This window comes from Elephantulus edwardii, unplaced genomic scaffold (assembly GCF_000299155.1).
Source record: "Elephantulus edwardii isolate Elephantulus edwardi_28Jun2011 unplaced genomic scaffold, EleEdw1.0 scaffold00009, whole genome shotgun sequence".
NCBI lineage: Eukaryota > Metazoa > Chordata > Mammalia > Macroscelidea > Macroscelididae > Elephantulus > Elephantulus edwardii.
Window position 1 is genome coordinate 7,348,429 of NW_006399759.1, and position 23,613 is coordinate 7,372,041.

Genomic DNA, 23,613 nt, shown 5'->3' on the forward strand with positions numbered 1-23,613 from the left:
ATACCAACTATTGGGCTTATATTTCTAATACTCCCTTGTTAAAAGTAGTTCACTGGCTTTATAAAGTTTTGGGTACTAATATATCTCTTTAGTAGATGTTTTAAGGGTAAAATTTTCATTAAGATACCAATAACAACTTTTTATCCTGATATTCTTCCCTGTCAGTGGCTTCCTTTACCTTTCTTAGAGTATGGATACATTGGAAATAATGTTGAATAGAGCAAAGACGAGTTTTAATTAATACTTCTTATGGAAGTGTCATTGATTGGAACCTTGTTGGTTCCGTTCGTCAGCATGGAAACACCAAAAATTTAAGTTAGTGTAAGGAAAGCAATGGATTTATAACTGCTCATGCTAATAACACTATCTCATGACATGGAGGAGAAATAGTGGAACTGTATCCACATTTACAGTATTTTTCTTACCAAAAACATTTATGAAAAATAATAACTGCATTGGAATATGTATCTCTTTGGATTGGAAATTTTTTGTACTATCATATTGATAATGTCACTAGCCTTAAACTTAAAAGATTATATTGTTCAAAATTATTCGTTATATATTTGTTTAAATTTTTCCCTATTTTAACAACTGGGATCTAGAGGGAAGAGAAAAGACCAGAGAATGGCCAAAATTATTGGGACAGCTATTGCTTCCAGCTTAGGGCCTGTGTCAGGAAAAGGAAGTCTTACTCATAAACAATGCCACCCAAAGATAATAAAGGAGGTCAGAATTACTTCCACTGTGGAAAGCTGGGCCACTTCAGTAGGCAGTGTCACCAGATGAGAGCCACAGATAGGCAAGGGAGTAGAGAGGAAGCTCCCACTCACTTGCTTTAAGTGTGAATCTAAAGGACACTTGGCCAAGGACGGCTCACATCAGGTCCTCCTGGCTGACAGGACTAATAGGCCCCAGCTCCTAGCTGGAAACAAAGGAGGACACTTCAACGATTCAGATCCTCCCATAAGAGCCATCGGTGAGCATAAACATTGCTGGTTAAGTATATCTGTTTTCTCCTGGACACAAGAGCCTATATTTGGCCTTAAAAGCCTTCTTAGGTCCACTCTCTTCCTGCTATTCCTTAGTTGTTGTAATTGACAGAAAACCTCATAAGCAGTTCCTTACTTCACCTCTGCCTTACATGCAGACTTCCTAGCTGTAAAACAATCCAATGGTAAATGGAATTTGGTCCAGAACTTACGAACAATAAATGACATAGTTGTGCCTCTACATCTTGTGGTTCCTAGCCCTTTCACTATAATAGACAACGTGCCAGGCAATAAGACTTTTATCTTAAGGGTTATCTTCCTTCTGTAATTTGGTTTGTGCCACTGTTAGAACCTCTACTAGGAATATTATTGCTTTTAATTTTTGACCCATGTACTTTTAACTTGTTAGATAAATTTGTGTCTTCTAGGCTACAACAGTTCCACGATGCATCTTCAAGGATATGAACATGTATCCCTAAGCACAATTGATAACAGTGCATCTAAATTCCAAAATCAATATTCACAAGAGTATACGTGTTTCCTATTGCCAAAGGGGCCCTTTAGAGTGGTGAGATAAGATCTTCACCCTGAAACCAACAGTGTCCCTTTTCAGCAGGAAGTAGCTAAGAGAATGAAGGAGAAAATTCTCAAAGGAAGAATGCAACGGGAGGAGGAAGTGAGAAGGAGAGGCAGGGCTGAGAGGTTTCACGCAATATGCACCTTATAATAAGCCACAGAATTGAGATCAGAAATAAGGAGGAAGGAGTATGTTTGAACAAGTGTGGCATGTCTATGAAGGCATATCTCGGATTCTGTTTCAAGGCCAGAAATAAAATGCAAGTGTTCTCTTGTTTTGTAGTTAGGGAGTTCTGATGGTGGGAGTAGGGAGGGAGCTGTACTGTTAGACCAGAGGCAGAACTTCTCTGGCAGTTCAAATCCTCCAGCTGCACCTTTGGGGTAAAATGGACTGTCTCCTCCCATGCGATTTACAGCCTCAGAAGACCTGCTGGAGGGTCAGCTATGAGTCAAGTGGTTTGTGATTGTCTTTGTCTCTGGGAACCAACATTGTAAGACCATCCAGAGTTGGTTATATTTCCTGATAGGAATGCAGAGGAATTACTAACTCTATTAAATATATTAAGCCTATTTAAAAATATTCAAACATGGGGAGCTCTGGTGGCCTAGTAGAAAGGAGCTGCAACTACAATCCCAGAGGTGCACGGTTCGAATCCACCAGATGCTCTGCCGGGGAAGGAGGGACAATCTCCTCCTGTACCAGTCAGATTTGATTTGACGGTACACTCACAAAAAAATAATAAAATAATACTAAATTTAAAAAATTTAAAAATTTAAAAAAAATTCAAACATATAAAAAATAAAAACCTAGTTGTCACTGAGCAACTTTCAACTTATGGAGAACTCATGTGCATTGAATAAAATTTCATTCCATGAAGTTTTCAATGACTGGGTTGTTTTATTTCATAAGTAGATCACCACACGTTTCTTCAGAAGTAACTCTCAGTGGACTCAAAGCCCTAGCCCTTCAGTTACTAGCCATGTGGGCTGCTTGTACCTCCCAGGAATGTCAAAACACATCATAATGCCCTGATAATCAAAATAGTTCTAGGACCTGGAACAGAAAAGACTGTTTATGAAATAGAAAAGACTCAGATATATCTAAAAATTAATTATGTCATAAATTGATCATCACCAATCAGTAAAGAATGACATAAGGATACATGATTAGTCATCTGGAAAACAATTACATAGTTTTGCCCCTTGTACTATACACTAAAGTAAAACCTAAATAGATCAAAATTCTACCTAAAAAAAAAATAAACTATAAAGTTTGCTTTGGAAAATGTGAGACAATTCCTTTGAAACCATGAGATTAAAAAGAACTTTTAACCACAAGCCAAACAAAACTCCTATTGGCCCTTCATAAACTCTCCATGGCTGGAACAATATGGGAGGAGCATCTTACAGAGCAGCTGGTAGAATCAAACCATTAGCTTCTCAATAAAGAATACTTAAAAATTGATGAGGACCAAAAAAGGATATCAGTATATAATTCATGAACAGGAAAATACCAAATGGTTCTTACACATATAAAAATATGTTCAACTGATCCATGAGAGAAATGCAAAATGAAAACATACTGCAATACTATTTCTCACTTATACTACCAAGAAAAACTCAGGCTGTGGAGAAACAGGCCCTTGCACCCATTGCCACAAGGCAAGTAAACAGGTACAGTCAGTCAGCCCCCAAGCAAAGCAATCTCACAATAGCTATCAAACTCACAAATGTTCTTATAAGGATTATAGAAGAAGCACTGATGCCTTCAAGCTGTGGGGTTGAAGAAGAGTGCTGAATGTCTCATCTGCCAAAGAACAAACAGATATTCCTTGGAGAAAGTGCAGCCATCAGAATGCTTCTCTGAGGCAAAGATGACAAAGCTTCATCTCACATACTTTGAGCATGGTGTTAGGAGAATCCATCCCTTAGAGAAAGACATTATACTTGAAAAGGAGAGGGTCAGCTCAAGAGAAGATCCTAACAAGATGGACTGACACAGTGACCGCAGCAATGGGCTCAAGTGCATCAGAGATGACAGAATGGCACAGGACAGGAGAGGGTTCAGGTCTGTTTTTTCATAAGGTTGCTATGAATTGTACTAAATGTCCCTTAAAACAACAACATGGCTAATCCTAGTGTTGCTAATGGTAGATCAGCCAGATAACAAAACGTAATTTCATTATGCTGTAATATGTAGAACACTCTTATTTATGAAGTATTCTGGTAAAAATGTGTAAACAGAATTCACAGATCTGCAGGAAGAATTTATGGAAAATATATGGACAGAAAGACAAGTTGAATGTAATAAAGGTAAACCTAGAAAGTGTGGCAGTCCAGAGAAGGATCTCAGTAGAACCAAGAGACTTGAAGGACTTAATTTAACAAAGACTATGCCTGGTCCTAGATTACAGTGAGTAGCTTGGACAAAGATAATGTAAAATAACTTTGGATCAAGAGGAAAATTGGAATGTGACCCCAGGTTCTTCCCCAGACAATAAGTCCATTTGGTTGGACTACGATTCTCAGCATTTTGGATATAATGATATAATGTGGCAGTTACATAAGAATCCTCCATGATCATGCAAAAAATAAATGACTGGAAACCCTAAGTCTCTGTAAACTTTCATTAAAATGAATTTAAAAAAATACAAAAAAGAATCCTCCATGATCCTGTAAAAGGATTAAAGAAAACAAAACTTCACTGCCATTCTGTTGGGGCCGAGTCCTAGCTGGCCCACCAGCAGGTGTCCAAGGCTATAAAGTACCCAGAAGGAGAATGCCTATCATTCTCCCTCGGAGCTCCTGGTAGATCTGAATCACCAGCCTCTGGTTTAGCAATACAACTCCCTACTCACTGTGGCACCAGAGCACTCTAAAGGATTATGAGTAAAATAGAATTCCTTTATCCCATCTTAACCTTTATTCAATGTAACGGGAGTTTCCCCTAGGCTGTCGCCTACACCGCCATTATTTTACAAGAGAGAAAAGGAAAAAGTCCAAGCGAAGAGGAGAGGGGCCTTCTACCAGCAAGATGGAAGAGCCAGGATGGAGCACCTACTTTGGACCTGCGTCTCTGAGCTGAGAAGCCCCTTAACACATGGAATGTCAGGCCCACACTTGATAAAGGAGACAACAACCTTCCTACAGAGTCAAAAGAAGAAGAAAGCCTTGCTCTAGGCCCAGCCCAGTGACTTCAATCCCCAACACTGAGAGAGAACAAGTTTGTTTGTTACAACCATCCTCTTGTGGTATTTCTATTACAGCAGCACTAGATAATTAGACACCTAGAGACTTAGGAGAAATCAAAGTACTGAAATTGAAAGGTGAAAGTTGCTGCTTGCATGTTCTTTTTTTTTTTTTTTTTTCTCTCTCTCTCAACTGTAAATCTTTTACGAGGACAAAGCCCATTTTTCTCCTGAGAGGCAGCGGGTAGACTCAAATTTCTGACCTTTCAGTTAATAGCCCAATACATTACAACATATTGGGCTACCACTAGCGTGTTACAGACACAGAAAGGTAAGTAGGTGGATAGATGATAGAAATACTGAAATAGAAAAAGATAGAAAAAATCCAGGAAGATAAATGATTACATTTTGGTGGTAAGAATATATTGCTTTTATTTTTTTTCCTTTTTAAAAAAATTTATTATTAGTTTCAATGAAAATTTACAGAGACTTTGGATTTCCATTCATTCATTGTTAAACTTTTCTCCTCTCCCAACCCTCCCCCTAGTACACTACCCTCTTGGAAAAGTAGAAAAATTCTTTCATTGTTTTACAATCCCTCCCCTCTCAGGTCTACTCCACTATGCAGCCTTCGCTCTGCATAATGACATAGCCCTTTTAAACAGTTTTCTCCCTCATCTGTTTCAATGCAGTATACGTTAATGAACCCATCTTTCTCAGTGTGGTAGTTCGTAGTTTTATATCACGTCTATGTATTGTTTCTGTAATATCATGCTCTCAATTTATCCTACAGATATGTGAATACATACACAAAGTGACAGAGTACCATAAGTATTTATGGCAAGTCAGGGTTGGTATTGTTTGCAACAGTAAAAATTTAGAAGCAATCTAAATGTCCATCCAGAGACTGATTAAATAAATCGTACATCCAAGAATAACATGAAAACTCACTTTGAAAATGTCAAGATCTAGAGCAATGTATACAGAATGCTGTCTTCGGCGTAAAAGCTGAATGGAATGAGAATATTCATTTGTGTTTGCTTGCAAATGCCTAAGAAAATTAAAAAAGAAACAAAGAATAGTGGTAACAGATGTAAGGAAGATGAGCCAAAAGGGGAGAGGAAGAGTTTAGGCTGCGTACTTCAGGCATGTCGCTAGGAGGGGCGAGTCCTTGGAGAGGAACATGATGCTGGGAAGGGTGGAGGGTTGGCAAAGGAGAGGAAAACCCTCAACCAGGTGGACTGACAGCATGACTGCTGCAATGGGTTCTTGTGTACCAGGAAGTGTGAGGATGGCACAGGACAGAACACAGCTCAGATCTTTTATTCATAGGGTTGCTATGAGTCATACTTGACTCCATAGCACCTAATAACAATGGCAACATTCTTTGTAGAGAGGAGGAAGGAAATAGTTAAATACATTGTCTTTTCCAAAAAATGAGAGTCCGTCATATTTTAAGCGCTTCAGTTCCTGTGTAAGAGAAGAGTGTATCTTCAGGAAGGGAGCTCTGGTGACCTAGCCTGCAGCCACTTGTGCTATTTGCTCAACTGTCATGCCTTTCTGGCAGTTGGACCCCACCAGTCATTCCTCAGGAGAAAGATAAGCAATCTCCTATAATGCATTTACAGCCACCCCAAAACCAGCCGCTGGCAGGTCAGCTTCAAATGCATGGCATTGAGTGTGATTTTTCAGCACAGAAGAGGCCAGAAAAAAAGGTGCTTAGCATGCTGGCTTACCGATTGATCTTCCTCTTTTGCTGAGATTTAATCACCGTGTTTTCTTCATCTCTCTTCTTTAACACCTGGAAGTTATACTCTAACTTCTCTTGATTGAGTTGACAAGTTGCCTTCATATGCTGAAGCTGTTGCTCCAGAATCTAAAGTTTAAAAAAAATGAACAATTTTTCCTGGTATGATTTGGACTATTATGATTATAATCAGGTATGGTTACAACATACATGAAGCCACCTGATAGTTAATCCTGAAGTCATGTCAGAGAAACCTGAGGGACAAGTAGATCAACCTGGACTTTTTTTTCCTTTCTCAAATAATTGGTTTTATGGTCCATTCCTTTCAGTCTTTAGAACTGTGAAGAAATTAGTCAACATCAGAAATTTCTCTTTAAATATGAGATAAACATCTGCCCTTCAGAGCTAATGCATTACTCCACACTACATTAGAGGCAGATGGGGGGGGGGTTAGCTAGTTGGGTGTTTTTAAATAAAATTTTTATTTTATTCCTTTGAGTTGTGGTGCTGGAGAAGTATTGACTATACCGTGGACTGCTAAGAGAACAAACAGGTCCTTCATGGAGAAGGTGAAACCAGACTGCCCTTTGGAGGCAAGGATTCTGAAGCTCCATCTGACATACTTTGGATATGCTGCAAAGAGGGACAAGTCCTTGGAGAGGGACAACATGCTTGGGAGGGTGGGTGGAGGGACAGCACAGTAGGGGAAGACCCTCGATGAGATGGATTGATTCAGTGACTGGGATAATGGGGGTAGGTAGGTGTGTCAGAGACAATAAGGTTGGCACAGGATAGAGCAGGGTTTGGGGCTCTTGTACATAGGGTCACTATGAGTTGCAAGCGACTTGATGGCACATAACAATACAACAACAACTGGTTTACTTAAAAAGTTTGTATACATTGTTTTTCACACCAGATCTTTCCCATTTCCTTTACTCACCCCTCCCTCCACCCATCAAATTGTGCAACCCTATGATTAGCTACCCTCCCCCATCCTCACCTCTCTGCTCCCACCCTTCCCCCCATAGATCCTCATACACGTTTTACTGGATATCTATTTCTACAATAATGGTTTCTTACAGTATATTTGTCCTTATGGGACTGAATTAGTTCACTTAGCATAATGCTACCAGGACCAAGTTAAAGGTCAAATAGATAAAACATAGATCATTCAGATGCCAGGGTATAGACTATGAACCTAAAGCCTAAGAAAGATTATACAGTTAGCACTTTCAAGTCCAACTCACTCTGGAACTTTGCACCAAATAAATCCTTTAGAGATATGAGTAACTCCACTAAAAGTAGCATAAAAGTTAACATTGCCACAAAACTTAAAATTTCCCCACCCTTAGCAGTAGAAAATGGTAGTATGTTCAGAAAACCATGTTTTTGGATATCCACTGTCTATGTTCATTTATCAGTAGACATTCAGTGGGTGCCTAATACATGTCAGAAGGAACCATGGTGGCTCTATATTTAAGTACCAGACAACGAACTAAAATCACCAAACAATATACACATAATGATCCTAGAAATGCTCTATATGGAACAAGTATTTGAATAAAGCCTTCTTTTATAGATTCTTTAAGATATGAGAAAGGAAAAACCAAGTCCGTCACCAAAATGGTAACTTATTATTTCTCAATTACTCTATGTTAGTCAGTTTTCATTTTGATTAAAATATTCTTACAAGTTATTTACTTTTCTTAGTAAAAACTTCTGAGTGTGAAAATAAGACTTACTCACTATAGACAGCTTAGGGGGCTAGTTGTAGGGGGTTGTCTGCTAGCCCAAGAGAGGCACCTCTCTGGTGGTTCAAATCCACCAGTCCCTCTGATGGGGAAGGATGGACAATCTCCTCCTGGGCACAGTCTCAGAAAACCCGCTGGAGGGTCAGCTGTGAGTGGGTTCTGACTTCACAGCAATGACTTGATCTGAGACAACTTGGAAAGTACAACATAGGAAAATTTAAAAGGAAGGAGATGAAGAACTAGCCGTAATTCCACCACTCAAAGGCAACGTGAGTATGCCCACACCCTGCAGCACAAGGCACTGGCCCCGCACTGGGGGCCCCGTTCTGAGCATGATTAAAATTTATTTTGAAATTTCTGACTTGCACAACATCCCCATGAAAGATGCTGGCACTGTGTCCTCATTTTAGGCATAATTGTCTTAGATGATCACAAGCCAAGTCTCTCTGCGGCCTGTACTCTCCTGAGATGGCCCTAACGGCCTACTAGGGGAAGGGACTCGGGAGTTGTTGCTGAGCAGAGGCAATGATTTATCACCCTTCACATGAAATCAGGCCTGCTGCTTCCAGTGTGATCAACCCCAGATATGATGGAGTAGATTAGGGATCAGAAGCCAAACCAAACATGCATAGGATGAACACAAGTCAGGCTGCTGGTCTGCAAAGCAACTCCTATCCAACGTCCAGGGGGGAAAGCTCCACGTTTGGATGGGAACAAAGTGAGAGTGTCTCAACACTCACATGAGAGCTCCCCACACACACACCCCACCCCTGAGCGTCTCTCAACTAGAATGACACTGTGGGGACTGGACCAATCTTCCCCAGGTCCAAGAAACTCAGAGTGCTTGGACATCAGCCCTGATGATCCCAGAGCACCCCATCCTTCTCAGACTTAACTGGCCATAACTACTAACTCATCCACCCAGTCAGAACTCATAGCTGACCTGCCAGCCAGCCTTCAAAGGCTGTAAATCGCACAGGAAGAGAACACCCATCTTTCTCTTACTGAGCCTCTAGTGAATTAAAATCACTAGAGAGGCTCTGTCTTTGGATTAGGAGTGCAGATCCCTACAGACTAGGCCTCCAAGAGCTCTCCCTAACTGGAGACAGAATAGTGTTTATATTGATAGCACAGTGAGAAGCATGTTAGTTATAATCGTGTGCTGAATCAAGTGAACTCTCCTGTGAATTTAATTCTGAAAGGCAGATTATTATGCAACAATTGTTATGTTAATGGATCGTGCTTTGATCCTATATAGTGTATTTTCACATACGCTCTGAAATAAGAGAGGAAAAAAATATATTGACATCGCTTCTTTTGTTAGTTTGGCAAAACCAATGTTAGGATCTCATTCAGTTAAACACAGTTTGCAACACTCCTCTCTAAGATAATTCAGTCTTGTCTTTATCTTTGGTAATGGAAAGAATTTTAATCTGAGAAGTTTTTATAAGGAAAGAACCCTGCAGTCACCTCATTGCTGTAACTGACATTTGTTTACAAGTGCAGTTGAACATTTACTGGAGTTGTTAAATGCTATCTGGTCAACTCTAGTTCGCAACAATCTTGTACATAAAAAGATCAAAACCTTACCCTTTCCTGAGCCATTTGTACAATCTCCACCATGCTAAACCTATTGTTGCAGTTCCTGTGTCAAACTTTCTTGTTGCGGGTCTTCCTTTTTTTTCCTCTGGCCCTCCAACTTTGCTAACTTGGAAGGAAAGCAACTCATAGCGACCCTGTGAACAGCAGGTCTGAACCCAGTCCTACGCTGTGCCATTGTCACACTTCCTGACATACTACAGCCCATTGTGCCAGTCTTCCTCTCCTTCGTCAACCCTCTACCTTTCCAAGCATCATGTCTCTCTCCAAGGAATAGCAACATTCCTGAAGTACGTGAGGCCAAGCCTCAACATCCTTCCTACAAAGAGCATTCCGGCTCTACCCTCTCCAAGACACATTCATTGCTTTCTTAATATGATGTGCTTTTCCCAGGACTGGATTCTCCTGGCAACATTCTCCAAAGCATGTGAGACAAAATTTCGACACCCTGCACCCTGGCTGCATTTTCTCCAAGACAGATTTGTTGCTACTTTTCAGAATCTGTAGTACAACCAGTACTCTTTGCCAACACCATAATTCAAAGGCAACAATTAATTCTTCTGTTTTCTTTATTCATTGTCCAAACTTCACAGGATTATGAAGCAACTGAAAACACTATGTCTTAAAAAAAGGAAAAAAAACCCTATGACTTGGCATTAATTTTTAGAGATTAACGCCTTAATCTTTAAACTGATATCTTTACTTGATCTTTACTGGCTTACTTTAGCATTTTAAAATAGTTCTTGGCAGGTTTTCCCAATGCAACGTGTCTTATGATTTCTTGATTGCTGCTACCGTGGATGTGTGGACTGTGAATCAAAGTAAAATAAAACGTTGACAATTTAAATCTTGTCCCCATCTAGTAAGATGTTGTCTATGTGTCCAGTAGTAAAGATTTTGTTTTCCTATGAACGTGGAGAAGTGGACAGAAGGCGATGCTACCAAGGCAAAGGTGGATGACTTTTAATCCGTGGCCCTGGGGCCTGTCTTTCATTGTTTTTGTTCAGACATTCCTCTAGGTCGTACAGCGGTAACTTGTGGTTGCTGTGAGGGTGAACTCTGTGACATTGAAGTGTCAAATGCGTTAATGGCTGGCTACCCAATGCGGACAGAGAGTGGGGTGGAGCTCCCCAATTAAAACAAGCTTGGAAGGAGGAGTGGCATCCACTTCCACAATAGCTTGCCTCCGGAAACCCTATGAACCTGGAGAGAGGATGAAAAGCACCCAAGCGTCGAGGACTCTCCTTCATAGGGTCGCTATGAGTTGCCTGCAACTCGGCACTTAACAACAACAACAACAATGTCCAGGCAGGGTATTTTGTCTCTTCTAGACTTGTAACATTTTTTTTCAGCTTCAATTTGAACTCGAATTCAAGTAACTGATAGTCTGTTATTGTCAGTCCCTGGCCTTGTTTTTAAAGCTGATAGTGGACTTTTCTATTTGTTTTTTTGTGTATTCCCTCAGGTGAAGTGCATGTGTCCTTTCATGGTTTGTTTATTCATTTGTTTGTTTGTTTGAAAAAAGTACTTGCAAGGAATAAATAATTGTATAGAATCCCATCATGAGATTTCCAGTCTTATTTCTGTCACCAAGGCCATATTTCCCAACAACCTTCTTTCTCTTCTTTCTTTCTTTCCCTTCCTTCCTCCCTCCCTCTTTCTTTCTTTCTTTCTTTCCTTCCTTCCTTCCTTCCTTCCTTCCTTCCTTCCTTTCTTTCTTTCTTTCTTCTACATTCCAAGCACAAATTATTATTAATGCATCTTGACTGCATGTTGAATGAATCACAGATTGCAAAAGTTGGTAGAAATACTCAATTTCTTCATCTTTGGCTTTAGTGGTTGGTGCATATAGAATGATGCTCAATAAGAGAAGTAACAGGTCTTCTTTGCATGTTTATAGATATTATCTCTCCCTGTCAGCACTATCCTTTGCCTCCTCACACAGAATGGCACAGGATGGAACAGGGTTCAGATCTGTTGTTCACAGAGTCACTACGGGTTGTTTCCAACTCAATGGCACCTAACATCATCGGCATTATACGTCAAGACAGGTCCTCCATTTGTCATTCCCAGCTTACCAGGTCATGTGATTTCTGATTGAAAATAGTCAATACTGGTTAGTCCATCTCAGCTCAGTAATGTCTAAAATGTTGGTCTTCAGATACTCTATTTTCCTTTTTACAGTTTTCCCTCATACATTGCATGTTCCAGTAATTATTAACAGATGCTGCAGTTGTTTCTCCTCCTTTTCAGACCTTCATTGGGTGACAACTTGACTCCATCTGTATTGTTAAGGTTGACCTGGAGGAGCAGCTGTTCCCTCGCTGCATTTTGATTGTCTCCCAAGCTAAACAGCTCATTCTCCAGCACTGTTCCCAGACAATGTTCTGCACATATCCACGTGGTTTTTGAGGGCCTGTTATTTAAAAAGTGAATAAACAACAATCCTGCTTCTTAGTGTGTCTTAGTCTAGAAGCCCCGTTGAAACCTGTCCACTATTACTGATTCTGCTGACATTTGAAATACTGGAGGCAAATCTTCCAGCATGACAGCAACACATACATGTCTACAGTACAGCAAACTGACAGATGAGTTTGGGAACATTTATGCATTATTTTTCTTTTCTCTAGTGGAAAACATTTGCTCCTGTTCTTTGCTAGAGTTGGTACTTGGAAGGTTTATATCTGGGAAGAGGCAATACAGACAGTCTCAAGAAGGAAAGCTACTTCTCTAACCCCATGCCGACTTCATGTTTACGATGCCACTGCAGAGTTCTAGGCAGTGCTGTCTAAAACCTTACAGATCTATTAACAGTCTTGTGTTTCTCCAAGTACAACTTATAGGAATCAATTTGGCATTTCATAGGCTAGTCAATATTCTTCTCCAGCACCACAAATGAAAGGCATTGATTCTTCTCCTGTCATCCTTAGTCACTGTCCAGCTTTCAGATGCATAGCAAGCAATTAAAAAGACCACTGCTCAGATCAGGCATACTGTATTACAGACTGACATCATTTCTCTTTAGCACTCTAGAGAGGTCTGTGACAGAAGATTTTCCCATTGTAACTTGTCTTTTGGTGTACTGACTGCTAGTGCAATAGGTTTTCAGAGGCTGGGAAATGCATGAGAGTAGACCTCTCATCTTTTTTCCACAGAGCAGCTGGTGATTTCCAGTGATTGGGATCAGGAGCATAAACCCCTACTACTTACTAGACCACCAGAACACTACTCTTACAGATTTCTACTGTTCCTATTGCTAGCCCTCTTCCCTATGACAGACTGGTAAAATCTGTTGTCTTGACCTATATATAAAAAAAAGAATAAAGAACTGAAATTTGACCAAAGGCTATGTGGGAAGTTTTGACCTGACACATTTCTCTAGATAGAGCCTAACATGAATAGTTCGTGCTTGAACACTTTGATGTAACTACATCTAGTTGAACAGAATGAAAGTTCACTTTCATTCAAATTGACTAAAAGTTGGGTTTTTTCTGTTTCTTTTAAAGAAAGGGTTAGTAGTCTCTACATCTAATTATAATGAGAGAGGTTTTTCTTTAACTCACATTGAAACATAAAATCCAGGTTTGGAAAGGACTTTAGAAACTGGCAAGTCTAACCTCTTTCCCACTGCAGGAATTCCCCTTCAACAACAAAAATACACTATGACTCAGCCTTTGGATATTTTAGGAGATAAGAGACTTTGTTTTGTGGCACAACCCCTGTTAGGATTGGGGGCTCTATTAGAAGATTCTGTCTGATAGTGAGTCTGAACCTTCCTCACTGCAGTTTCCAACCATCAATAGGAGGCTGTTAAGATCACTGGGAAGGATAAAGGGTTCTGAGTCAGGCACACCTGGGTTTGAATCCAGGATCTACTATTCACTAGACATGTGGCAATGTTCTTGAACCTCAGTTTCTTGATTTAGTAAATGGTGTTAATTATAGCTTCCTTTCTTACTTTTCTGAGGATTAGTGATGTTGTGTGCTAAGTGACTGCATTATGATAGATAGTTATTGTTGTTATGTGTTATGAATCGGAACCAACTCACAGCTGATTCTCTAGCAGGTTTTCAGAGACTGTAAATTGCAAAGAAGGCAATAGCTTATTTTTCTCCCTAAGAGCAGCTAGTGCATTCAAACCAAGTGCCTTTGGGACAGCAGCACAAATCATTAACACTACGACACAAGAGGTCAACTTCTAGTCATTGTTATTATTGTTGTTATGTGCCATCGAGTCGTTTGCCACTCATAGCGACACTATGTACAACAGCCCTAAACCCTGCTCTGTCCTGTGCCAATCGCAATGCCTCTGACACAGCCATCCCGATTACCCCAGTCATTGAATCAACAATTAACAACAACAACAACAGTAGTCTTAGCTTTGGGCCCTCTGACGTAATTACCTTTCCCTCAAGACATGTTCCCCTGCCAGGCTAAAATCACAGTCCCTTTAACTATTCCTCACATACCGTGATCTCCAGACCCCTCTAAGCACGCTGGTAGTTTCCCAGTGGTTTATTAAGGAAACTATTCTTCCATGTATATCTCAGACATGAACTCCTTCAGAAATGAACATTTAAAAGTAAGTCAAATTAGTAGCTATTTGTGGGCTGGACCAGTTGCAGAACATCCGAGCAGCCCTCACAATGACACATTCACAGGCGCTCTCAGCTCTGCCACCCAGATGCCCACGTGAGGGTCAATCGCTCTACCTGCACGTCCTGCTCCAGCTTGATCTTGATCGTGCTGTACTCCTCACAGTCTAAGATCCTCTGCTTGTTCAGCTGCCTTTCATATTCCTCTACCTTGTTAATGCGGTTCCGAAGATACTCCAGCTGAAGGCACAAAGGCAAGGGAGGAGTCAGACACAGTCCTGTGTCGGCCCTTCAGAGGCCTGACACGCAGCGCCCAGTGAGAGGTGTGAGCATTTCAGGACTCCAGAGGGCCACCAGGGGTACTGTGGCTGGTAGAGCAAATTAGCAATCAAAGGAGAGATTAATGGGACTGTGGAGCCACAGCAGTTCTCACCATCACAACCTCCGTCTGTAAAGCCCTATTGGTTAAAGAGGAAGAAGAGTAATGAATGCATGTTGTGGCAATCCTGCCCAAGATCCAAAAAGGCTGAGCAAAGTCAGCCACAGAAGAATCACTCCGATTCTACTTGATGTTCTCCTACCTCCCTCTACCAGCCTACTTCACGTACCTCTTTGGCATTGTGAGCCTGCAGGGCCCGCTCCCATTTCTTCTTATTGCTCACTAGTAACTCCTGCCGTTCTATCTCGAACGCTTTCTACAATCAAGAAGGAGAAAGTTCTCGTGCCAGTTTTGATTGGGCAGGTCTTACAAGTATTCAAGTGAAGTTGTCTTGTCATCAATCACACAGTCAAATCCAAATGCAGGTTAGCCAAGTGTCATGTAACCATGGCATTGTGTTACTATAGAATGTAGTTATTATGTAGCCTTATAATTCACACAAATCTAGATGGGATATTAATTCTTTTATTCTCTCATGCTCACTTAAACACCAACTATAGTGTGTAGATAACTCAACTCCATTGAGTTGGAACTAACCTGTGGCTGACCGTCCAGGAGGTGTCTGGGAGACTTTAAATCTACAGGAGGAGACTGCATATCTTTCTCCCTGGAACCACCCATGTATTCTAACCACCAGAGAGGGATGGCCTTTGAGTTAGCAATGCAAATCTCTATGCACCATGCCACCAGAGCTCCCTCAGTGAAGGAAAAGGCTATCTGCAGTAAGGGAATGAGTGGCACAATACTGTAAGAGAAAGTGAAGGAACAGATAGGCGCTCGAGAGATACAGACATCAGCAGTAAACATTATTACATGCATAATCCCACACTACGAATGAAGCAAGCACTAATCAGCAAGTGACTATACAGGCAGGCAGGCTTTATGAAGAAATATGGATAGCTAAAAAGATGAATCTAGGAGAATTACACTCATGGCCATACATTGCTTTGTCAGATGGTATTTTCACATGCATGTTTGTATGTGATGTAAATAGAACCATGAATATGGTACAGCTAAAATATCAGGGAACAATCAATGTCACAAAAGGAAATGTTATATAAACTTCTTTTTTATCATTTTTATGTGTGTGTACCGTCAAATCAGATCTGACTGGTACAGGAGGAGATTGTCCCTTCTTCCCCGGCAGAGCATCTGTTGGATTTGAACCGTTCACCTCTGGGATTGTAGTTGCAGCTCCTTGCCACTAGGCCACCAGAGCTCCCCAATAAACTTCTTAATCATAACCAAATCTTCTGAGAGAATGTGTTAATGGTTCTGGGGCCTTACAACCACAGTCATTTTTTTATTTCTTATACAGATTTATTTACAAAGTTTGAATACATTGTTTTTCATAAAAGATCCTTCCCATTTCCTTCACCCTACTACCTATCAAATTGTGCAACCCTATGATTAACACCCTACCCACCCTCATCCTCACCCCTCTATTTTCACCCTCTCCCACCCCCACATTGGATCCTCATTCTACAATGACAACCACAGTCTTAGGGGACATCAAGGGCAACTGGTATAACACAGTTCACAAAGACATGATGATGCGTGGTGACTGGGATCTTCAAAGTGTGTAAGCAGCCATCTAAGGTGCAACACTCTCTCCCTGTCTAGAACAGAGATGAGAAGAGAAAAACAAAGATGTGTATTAGCAATTTGTTCAATGGTCTAACAGACCAAGTGAACGTCAATCTCCACACCATGAGACCAGAAGAACTGGATGGTGCCCGGTCATCTCTGCTGACCATTCTAAAAGGGATCACAGGGAGGAAGAAAAATGTAGAATTAGAGTAAAAAATCACAAAATATCCAGGCTTTCTGGTGTGAAAGAGACTAGATGAACCCCTAAAACTATGGCCCTTAGCAGCCCCTTGAACCTGGAACTAAACATTCCCAAGGCTCAACTTTGAACCAAATGATAGACACACTTATAAGTGAACGCTGTACCAGGGAGGAATTTACTCCTGAGAACAATCCATCACACGTGTTCATAGAGGAAAAAACTGCCTCTGGAGGAAGCTCAGAGGGCAAGAAAGGGAAGGAAAGAAGGATGAACTGAAACAGGAAACACAAGGAAGAAGTGAGTGAAAGGTTTCAGATCAAAGCCAAGAACCACACCGAGGTATAAACATTTCTCAAAGTTTATTGGGCACCAGGCTCCTCAACAACAGGAGTAGCGCTGGGGGGTGGGTTTGGGCGAGCTTAGATGGGGCTTTAGCAAGCATGCTATTTCTTTATTAGTTAGTACAGTTGAGAGGGTTGTGAGATGAGCTGGCATTGTAGTAGCTCATTCGTGCATTAATTTTCTGGGACTTCCTGGTTTTGAAAAAAGTCTTGACATGGAACTTTCTGAGTTCTAGTTTTGGTAAATGTCCTAAAATGAGACTCTCTGGTTTGGGGAAAAGTCCAAAAACAGGACTTTCTGAGTTCTGGTTTTTAGCAAAAGTCTTGATACGAGACTTTCTCAGTTGCGCTTCAACCTCCATTTTTTTTAGCCTACCAATGAGAAGAGTGCTTACCAAGTGGGGGTTTTAATCAATGTCACAAAATAAAGTGTATATGAATTGTTGAATAGAATATCAATTTGCCCTGTAAACATTCATTCAAATTACAATAGGTGGAGGTAGGGAGAGGCTCCAGGGAGCAGACTTTTGTTCATGGTTGTACTCTGAACCTCTGAAATAGCACGTGGGATATAGTACACACCAACCGCTCACTGGGCAGACCCAACCCTCTTCCCAAGTGCAAGAAGCAGCCCACTGCTTGTAGCCCACTGCACCTCAGTGAGAGCGAGCTCCTGGCGGTAAGTCTTCATCACACTCTTTACTTGTTCTTCCATCCTCTCCAGGAGCAGGCGGATGTCATCTGACTGTTTCTTTAAATCCTTCATGTATAGGCCATCTTTTATCTTTAACTCCTAGGAAACAACATGTTGAAAAACCAGTCACTAAACAAGGCAAAAGAAAGAAGTGGCAAGGACAGTCCATCTTTCTCATCAGAAACTGGAAACACCAGGAATTAAATCTGTGTTCAATGTGTGAGTGCTTCAGGGAAGTCTTAGAAGGCCTAGGAGAGGAAGGAGGTAGAGGGGATGGACTCAGCTTTGCACAGAGCACTAAACAAGCTGCATAGAATCAAACAGCCCTGCAAGCCATGAGAAAGTCTAAGATGTCCCAGGTGAATAACTGATTCATGTCCAGGTTTCAACACAAAATCACACTATCTACTGCAGTTCTAAGGTAAAAACGTAAGCATCTGAAAGAGCATGTGCTAGGAAAGCATCTCTACTACTAAGCACCCAATCACTTGCTATGCATCTGAGACCTGGACAATGAATAAGGATGACTGGAAAAGAATTGATGCCTTTGAGCTGTGGTGCTGGAGAAGAGCACTGAACATCCACCCTCAATCAGGTGGATTGACGCAGTGACTGCTGCAGTGGGCTCTTGTCAGGAAGGGTAGGGATGGCACAGGACAGGACAGGGTTCAGATCTTTTGTTCATAGGGTCACTAAGAGTCATGCTCGACTTCATGGCAACAATAACAACAAATACAGGTGTTTTTTTTCTTTTAATTAAAAACAAGTTACATAAAAAGATAAAATTAAAAATAGCCATATATCTAGATGAAGGCAGAGGTTTTTTTCTTTTGGTTAAAAGGTTGTCACTTGAGTCAGTAGTCATCAGAGCTTTAAATCAAACTACTAATGACAATGGACACCATTTTCCTTCCCCTGTTGTTGCCATGTGTCATCGAGTGAGAGCTGACTCCTGGCTGACCCTCCAGTGGTTTTCGGAGACTGTAAGTCACACAGGAGGATACTGCCCATTTTCCCCCTGTACAGTAAACTGGTGGATTCAAACCAACTGCCTTTGGTATGGCAGCACAAATTCTAGCCATGGGCCACCAGCTGTTGTTGTTGTTTGGTGCTGTTGAGTCATAGACGACTCATAGCAACCCTATGTACAAGAGCCCTAACTGCTGTTCTATCCTGCGCCAACCTAGCCATCTCAAATGCACTCATTCCCACTACTCCAGTCACAGAATCAATCCACTTCATCGGAGGTCTTCCTCTCCTGCGCCACCCATCCACTCTGCCAAACATGATGTCCCTCTCCAAGGACCAGTCCCTCCTTGCAACATGCCCAAAGTATGTCAGATGAAGCTTCAGAATCCTTGACTCCAAGGAGCATTCCGGCTTCACCTTCTCCAGGACAAACCTGTTTGTTCTCCTAGCAGTCCATGGTATATTCAATATTCTTCTCCAGCACCACAGATCAAAGTCATGAATTCTCTTTCTATCATCCCTATTCACTGTCCAACTCTCTGACCCATAGCACATAATTGCGAAGGCTATAGCCTGGATCAGGTGCACCTTAGTCCCCAGCCTGATGCTGTTTCTCTTCAGTACTCTTGAGAGATCCCTCACAGCTGACTTTCCCAATGCAATTAGTCTCCTGATTTCCTGGCTGCTGTTACCAAGAGTGTTGATTGTGGAACCAAGTAAACTAAAACTGTTAACTATCTCAATCTCTTCACCATCCATACTGATACTGCCAATTGGCCCAGTGGTGAGAATCTTTGTTGTTTTTTTTTTCTTAAGCTTCAATCCATATAGGAGGCTGCAATCCTTGACCTTCTGTAGCAAGTGCTTCAGGTCCTCCTCAGTTTCAGCAAACAGGGTTGTGTCATCTGTATAACACAGGTTGTTGATGACTCTTGCACCAATCCTGATGCCACACTCCTCCTCATACAGCCCAGCGTCTTGGATGATCTGTTCTGCATACAGATTGAAAAGGTATGGAGACAAAATACATTCCCGACGGACCCCCTTCTGGATTTTGAACCGTGTAGTGTCTCCTTGCTCTGTTCTGACAACTGCCTCTTGGTCCAAGTATAGCTTTTGCATTGGTACAATCAAATGTTCTGGGATTCCCATTCTTCTCAGAGTCAGACACAGCTTGTTGTGATCCACACAGTCAAAAGCCTTTGCATAGTCAGTGAAGCACAGATAGACATTCTTCTGGTATTCTCTGCTTTTTGCCAAGATCCATCTAACATTAGCTATAATATCCCTAATAACACGACCTCTTCTAAACCCAGCCTGCACATCTGGCAGTTCTCTGTTGACATATTGCTCCAAATGTTTTTGGATAATTTTCAGCAGAATCTTGCTTGCATGTGATATTAATGATATCGTTCAATAATTCCCACACTCTGCTGGGTTACCTTTCTTTGGAATGGGAACAAATATTGATCTTTTCCAGTCAGTCGGCCAGCTGGCTGTTCTTGGAACAACTTGTGAGTACACCTAGGGCAGTGTCTGTTCGTTGAAATATGTCAATCGGTATGCCATCAACTCCTGGAGCCTTGTTTTTTTGCCAATTCCTTCAGAGCAATTTGAACTTCCTCCTTCATCACCATAACTAAAATGAAAAAAAAAAACAACCCTACAACTCAAACCAAAACAACCACCACCACACACAGAAAGTAACGAATGTTGGTGAGGATGCAGGGAAATTGGAATCCATATACATTGCTGGTGGGGATACAAAACGATATTGCCACCATGGAAAACAGAATGGCAGTTCCTAAAAGAAACTAAAAACAGACCAACCAAACGGCCCAGCAATACACTGCTAAGTATATACCAAAAGAACTTGAAAGCAGCGCACTAAGCTCACTGGTTGTAGTAACCAAAAGACGGAAATAACCTAAATTCCCATCAACAAATATATGTTGTTGTTGTTGTTGTTGTTGTTGTTGTTATGCATCACTGAGTCACCTGTGTCTCATAGTGACCCTATGTACAACAGCTCTGAAGCCTTCCCTAGCCTGAGCCAGTCTGACTCTGGCATACCTATCCCTATTACCCGAGTTACTGTGTCAATCCATTTCATCTGGGGTCTTCCTCTCCTGTGTGGTCCCTTAGCATAATGTCCTTCTCCAAGCACTGGCCTGCCCTGGCAATGTGCCAAAGTATGTGAAACAGAACTTCAAAATCCTTGCCTCCAAGGAGAAACTTGGTTTCACCCTCTCTAAAACAGACCTGTTTGTTCTCTTGACAGTCCATGGTATGTTCAAGACTCTTCTGCAGCACCACAATTCAAAGGTATAAACTCTTCTTCTGTCATCGTTAGTCACTGTCCAGCTCTCAGATGTATAGAAAGTAATCGAGAAGACCATGATCTGGAGTCATCAGGTGCACCTAAGTCCCTAGACTGACATCAGTACTCTTTACTACTTTGGAGAGATCCCTGACAGCAGACTTCCTCCTGACTGCTGGTCCCAAGAGTGTCAATTGTGGAGCTAGGTAAGCTGAAGCTGTTAACAACTTTTATCTTGTCTCCATCTCTTTTGGTCCAGTGGTGAGAATCCTTGTCTTCTTGAGGTAGAGCTTCAATATGTACTAAAGACTACAGTCCTTGACCATCTGCAGAAAATGCTTCAGGTCTTCCTCAGGGTTTTTATGAGTCTTCCTCCAATCTGATACCACATTCCTCCTCATAAAGTCCAACCTCTGAATGATCTGTTCTGACTACAAATTGAAAAGGTATGAAGACAGGATGCACCCCTGACGAACTCCTTTCCTGATTTTGAGCCATGCAGTATCTCCTTGCTCTGTTCTAAGGACTGCTTCTTGGTCAAAGTATAGATTGCACATGAGCACAATCAAGCATTCTGGGATTCCCATTTTCCTCAAAGTTAGCCACAATTTGTTGTGATCCGCAAAGTCAAATGCTTTTGCATAGTCAGTGAAATACAGATAGACATCCCTCAGTATTCTGCTTTAGCCAAGATCCATCTGACATGTGTGATAATGTCTCTAGTGCCACAGCCTCTTCTAAACCCAGCCTATATCTCTAGTAGTTCTCTATCAATGTACTGTTCCAGTAATTTTTTTATAATCCTCAGCAGGATTTTGCTTGGATGTGTTATTGTTTGATAATATTCACCTTCTGTTGGGTCACCTCTTTTTTGGAATGAGAATAAATATGGATCTCTTCCAGTCATTTCCTGATCAAGTACTTGTCCTCCACATTTCTTGGTGAGTACATCCAGGGCAGCATCTGTTTGTTGAAATATGTCATTTGGTGTCCCATCAATTTCTGGATCCTTGTTTTTTGCCAATTCTTTAGAGCAGCTTGAACTTCCTTCTTCATCACTGTTTGCCTCTTGTTTCATCAAATTCTTCTGTATCAGCCAATTCCTTTTGGTTCAATGACTTTGTGTACTCCTTCTATCTTCTTTTAATACCTCCTGGAGCATTCATTTCTGCCTACAGCATCCTTAAGTATTGCCACTAGAAGCTTGAACCTGTTCTTCAGTTCCTTCAGCTTAAGAAATGTTGAGCGAGTTCATTCCTTCTGATTTTTCAACTCCAGCTCTCTGTACATTTCATTATAATACCTTGCTTTGCTTTTCTTCCCAAGACAACCTTTGAAATCTTCTGTTCAGCTCCTAAACTTCTTGCTTTCTTTCCTTAACTTTGGTTTCTCACGACACTCAAGTGCAGTATTTAGAGTCTCGTCTGACATCCATCTTTGTCTTTTCTTCTTCCTCTGTTTTTGTAATGATGTTTTGCATTCTTCCTGGATGATATTCTTGATACCCTCCCACAGTTCATCTGGTCTTCACTCATTAGTGTTCAAACCTGTTCCTGAGATGGTTTTTATTTCAGGTGGGATAGACTCAAGGTCAAACTTTGGTTCCTGTGGATCTGTGTGTATATTCTGCATTTATATTTCTTATAAAAGGTATTTGCAATTAAATCACTGATTATACAAAATTCTATCATTCTATGTCCAGCCTCACAAAATCTGGCACAATTAGACAATGGAATATTACTCAGCCAGGATGAGAAATGCAGTCTGGATCTTAGCTACAATAACGGATGGAACGTTCAAGACATTATGCTGAATAAAGTAAGTCAACAACAAAAGGACAGATATTGTCTACCTTCACTTATATAAAAAGACCAAAGAAGCAAATGTACAGATATGAAAATCAATTAATGGTTATCAGGGTTTATGAGGTTTTCAATGGCCAGTTATTTCAGAAGTGGATGGCAAATCCTTCTTAGTCTGTCTTAATCTGAAAGCTTTTATTTTTATTAAAATACAGGTGGCACAAGCTCCAGCCCACAGTAGCCAGCATTCTACTTTATTAGAGCACTGACAGACAAGTACTGCACTCAGAAGTGCAAACTATGAGCAAGCAAGCACATATATACACAAATTACAAAGCAAGCTGCACCACACAAGTTCTTCCCTCCCACCCTTTCACCTACTCCACCTCATCCCAGCCTGCCTCCAAGTTGGAGAAGAATGCTGAACAGCCCACAGACTGCTAAAAGAACAAACAGATATGTGTTGGAGAAAGTGTAACCAGAATGTTTCTTGGAGGCAAAGTTGATTAAGCTTCGTCTCACCTATATTGGACATATTGTTAGGAGAGGCTGTTCCTTGGAGAGGAATATCATGCTTGGAAAGGTGAAGGGCCAGCAAAGGAGAAGACCCTCAATGAGATGGAGTGATGCAGTGTCTGAGGCAATGGACTCAAATGAGTCTAGGCCGGTGAGGATGGGAAGGATAGAACAGGATCAGATCTATTGTTCATGGGGTCACTATGAGAGGCGCTTGACTTGATGGCACTTAACAACAAAAACAGGGGCAAGAAGGAGGAGGAAAATGAGGAGAGAGCAGTTAACAGTGATGGAG

The 23,613-nt window shown here is 41.2% G+C and overlaps 1 protein-coding gene across 1 annotated transcript in view; it reads right to left on the reverse strand.

The window, feature by feature from the left end:
- DRC1 (dynein regulatory complex subunit 1 homolog (Chlamydomonas)) overlaps window positions 1-23,613 on the reverse strand; it is a 130,280-nt gene that overhangs the window by 46,059 nt on the left and 60,608 nt on the right. Inside the window, exons 5-8 of the mRNA XM_006880704.1 lie at window positions 17,673-17,810; window positions 15,054-15,140; window positions 14,563-14,685; window positions 6,490-6,629 (exon numbers count right to left, since the gene is read on the reverse strand). Of these exons, the coding sequence (XP_006880766.1) occupies window positions 6,490-6,629; window positions 14,563-14,685; window positions 15,054-15,140; window positions 17,673-17,810 (488 nt within the window). The remainder of the gene's footprint in view (window positions 1-6,489; window positions 6,630-14,562; window positions 14,686-15,053; window positions 15,141-17,672; window positions 17,811-23,613) is intronic.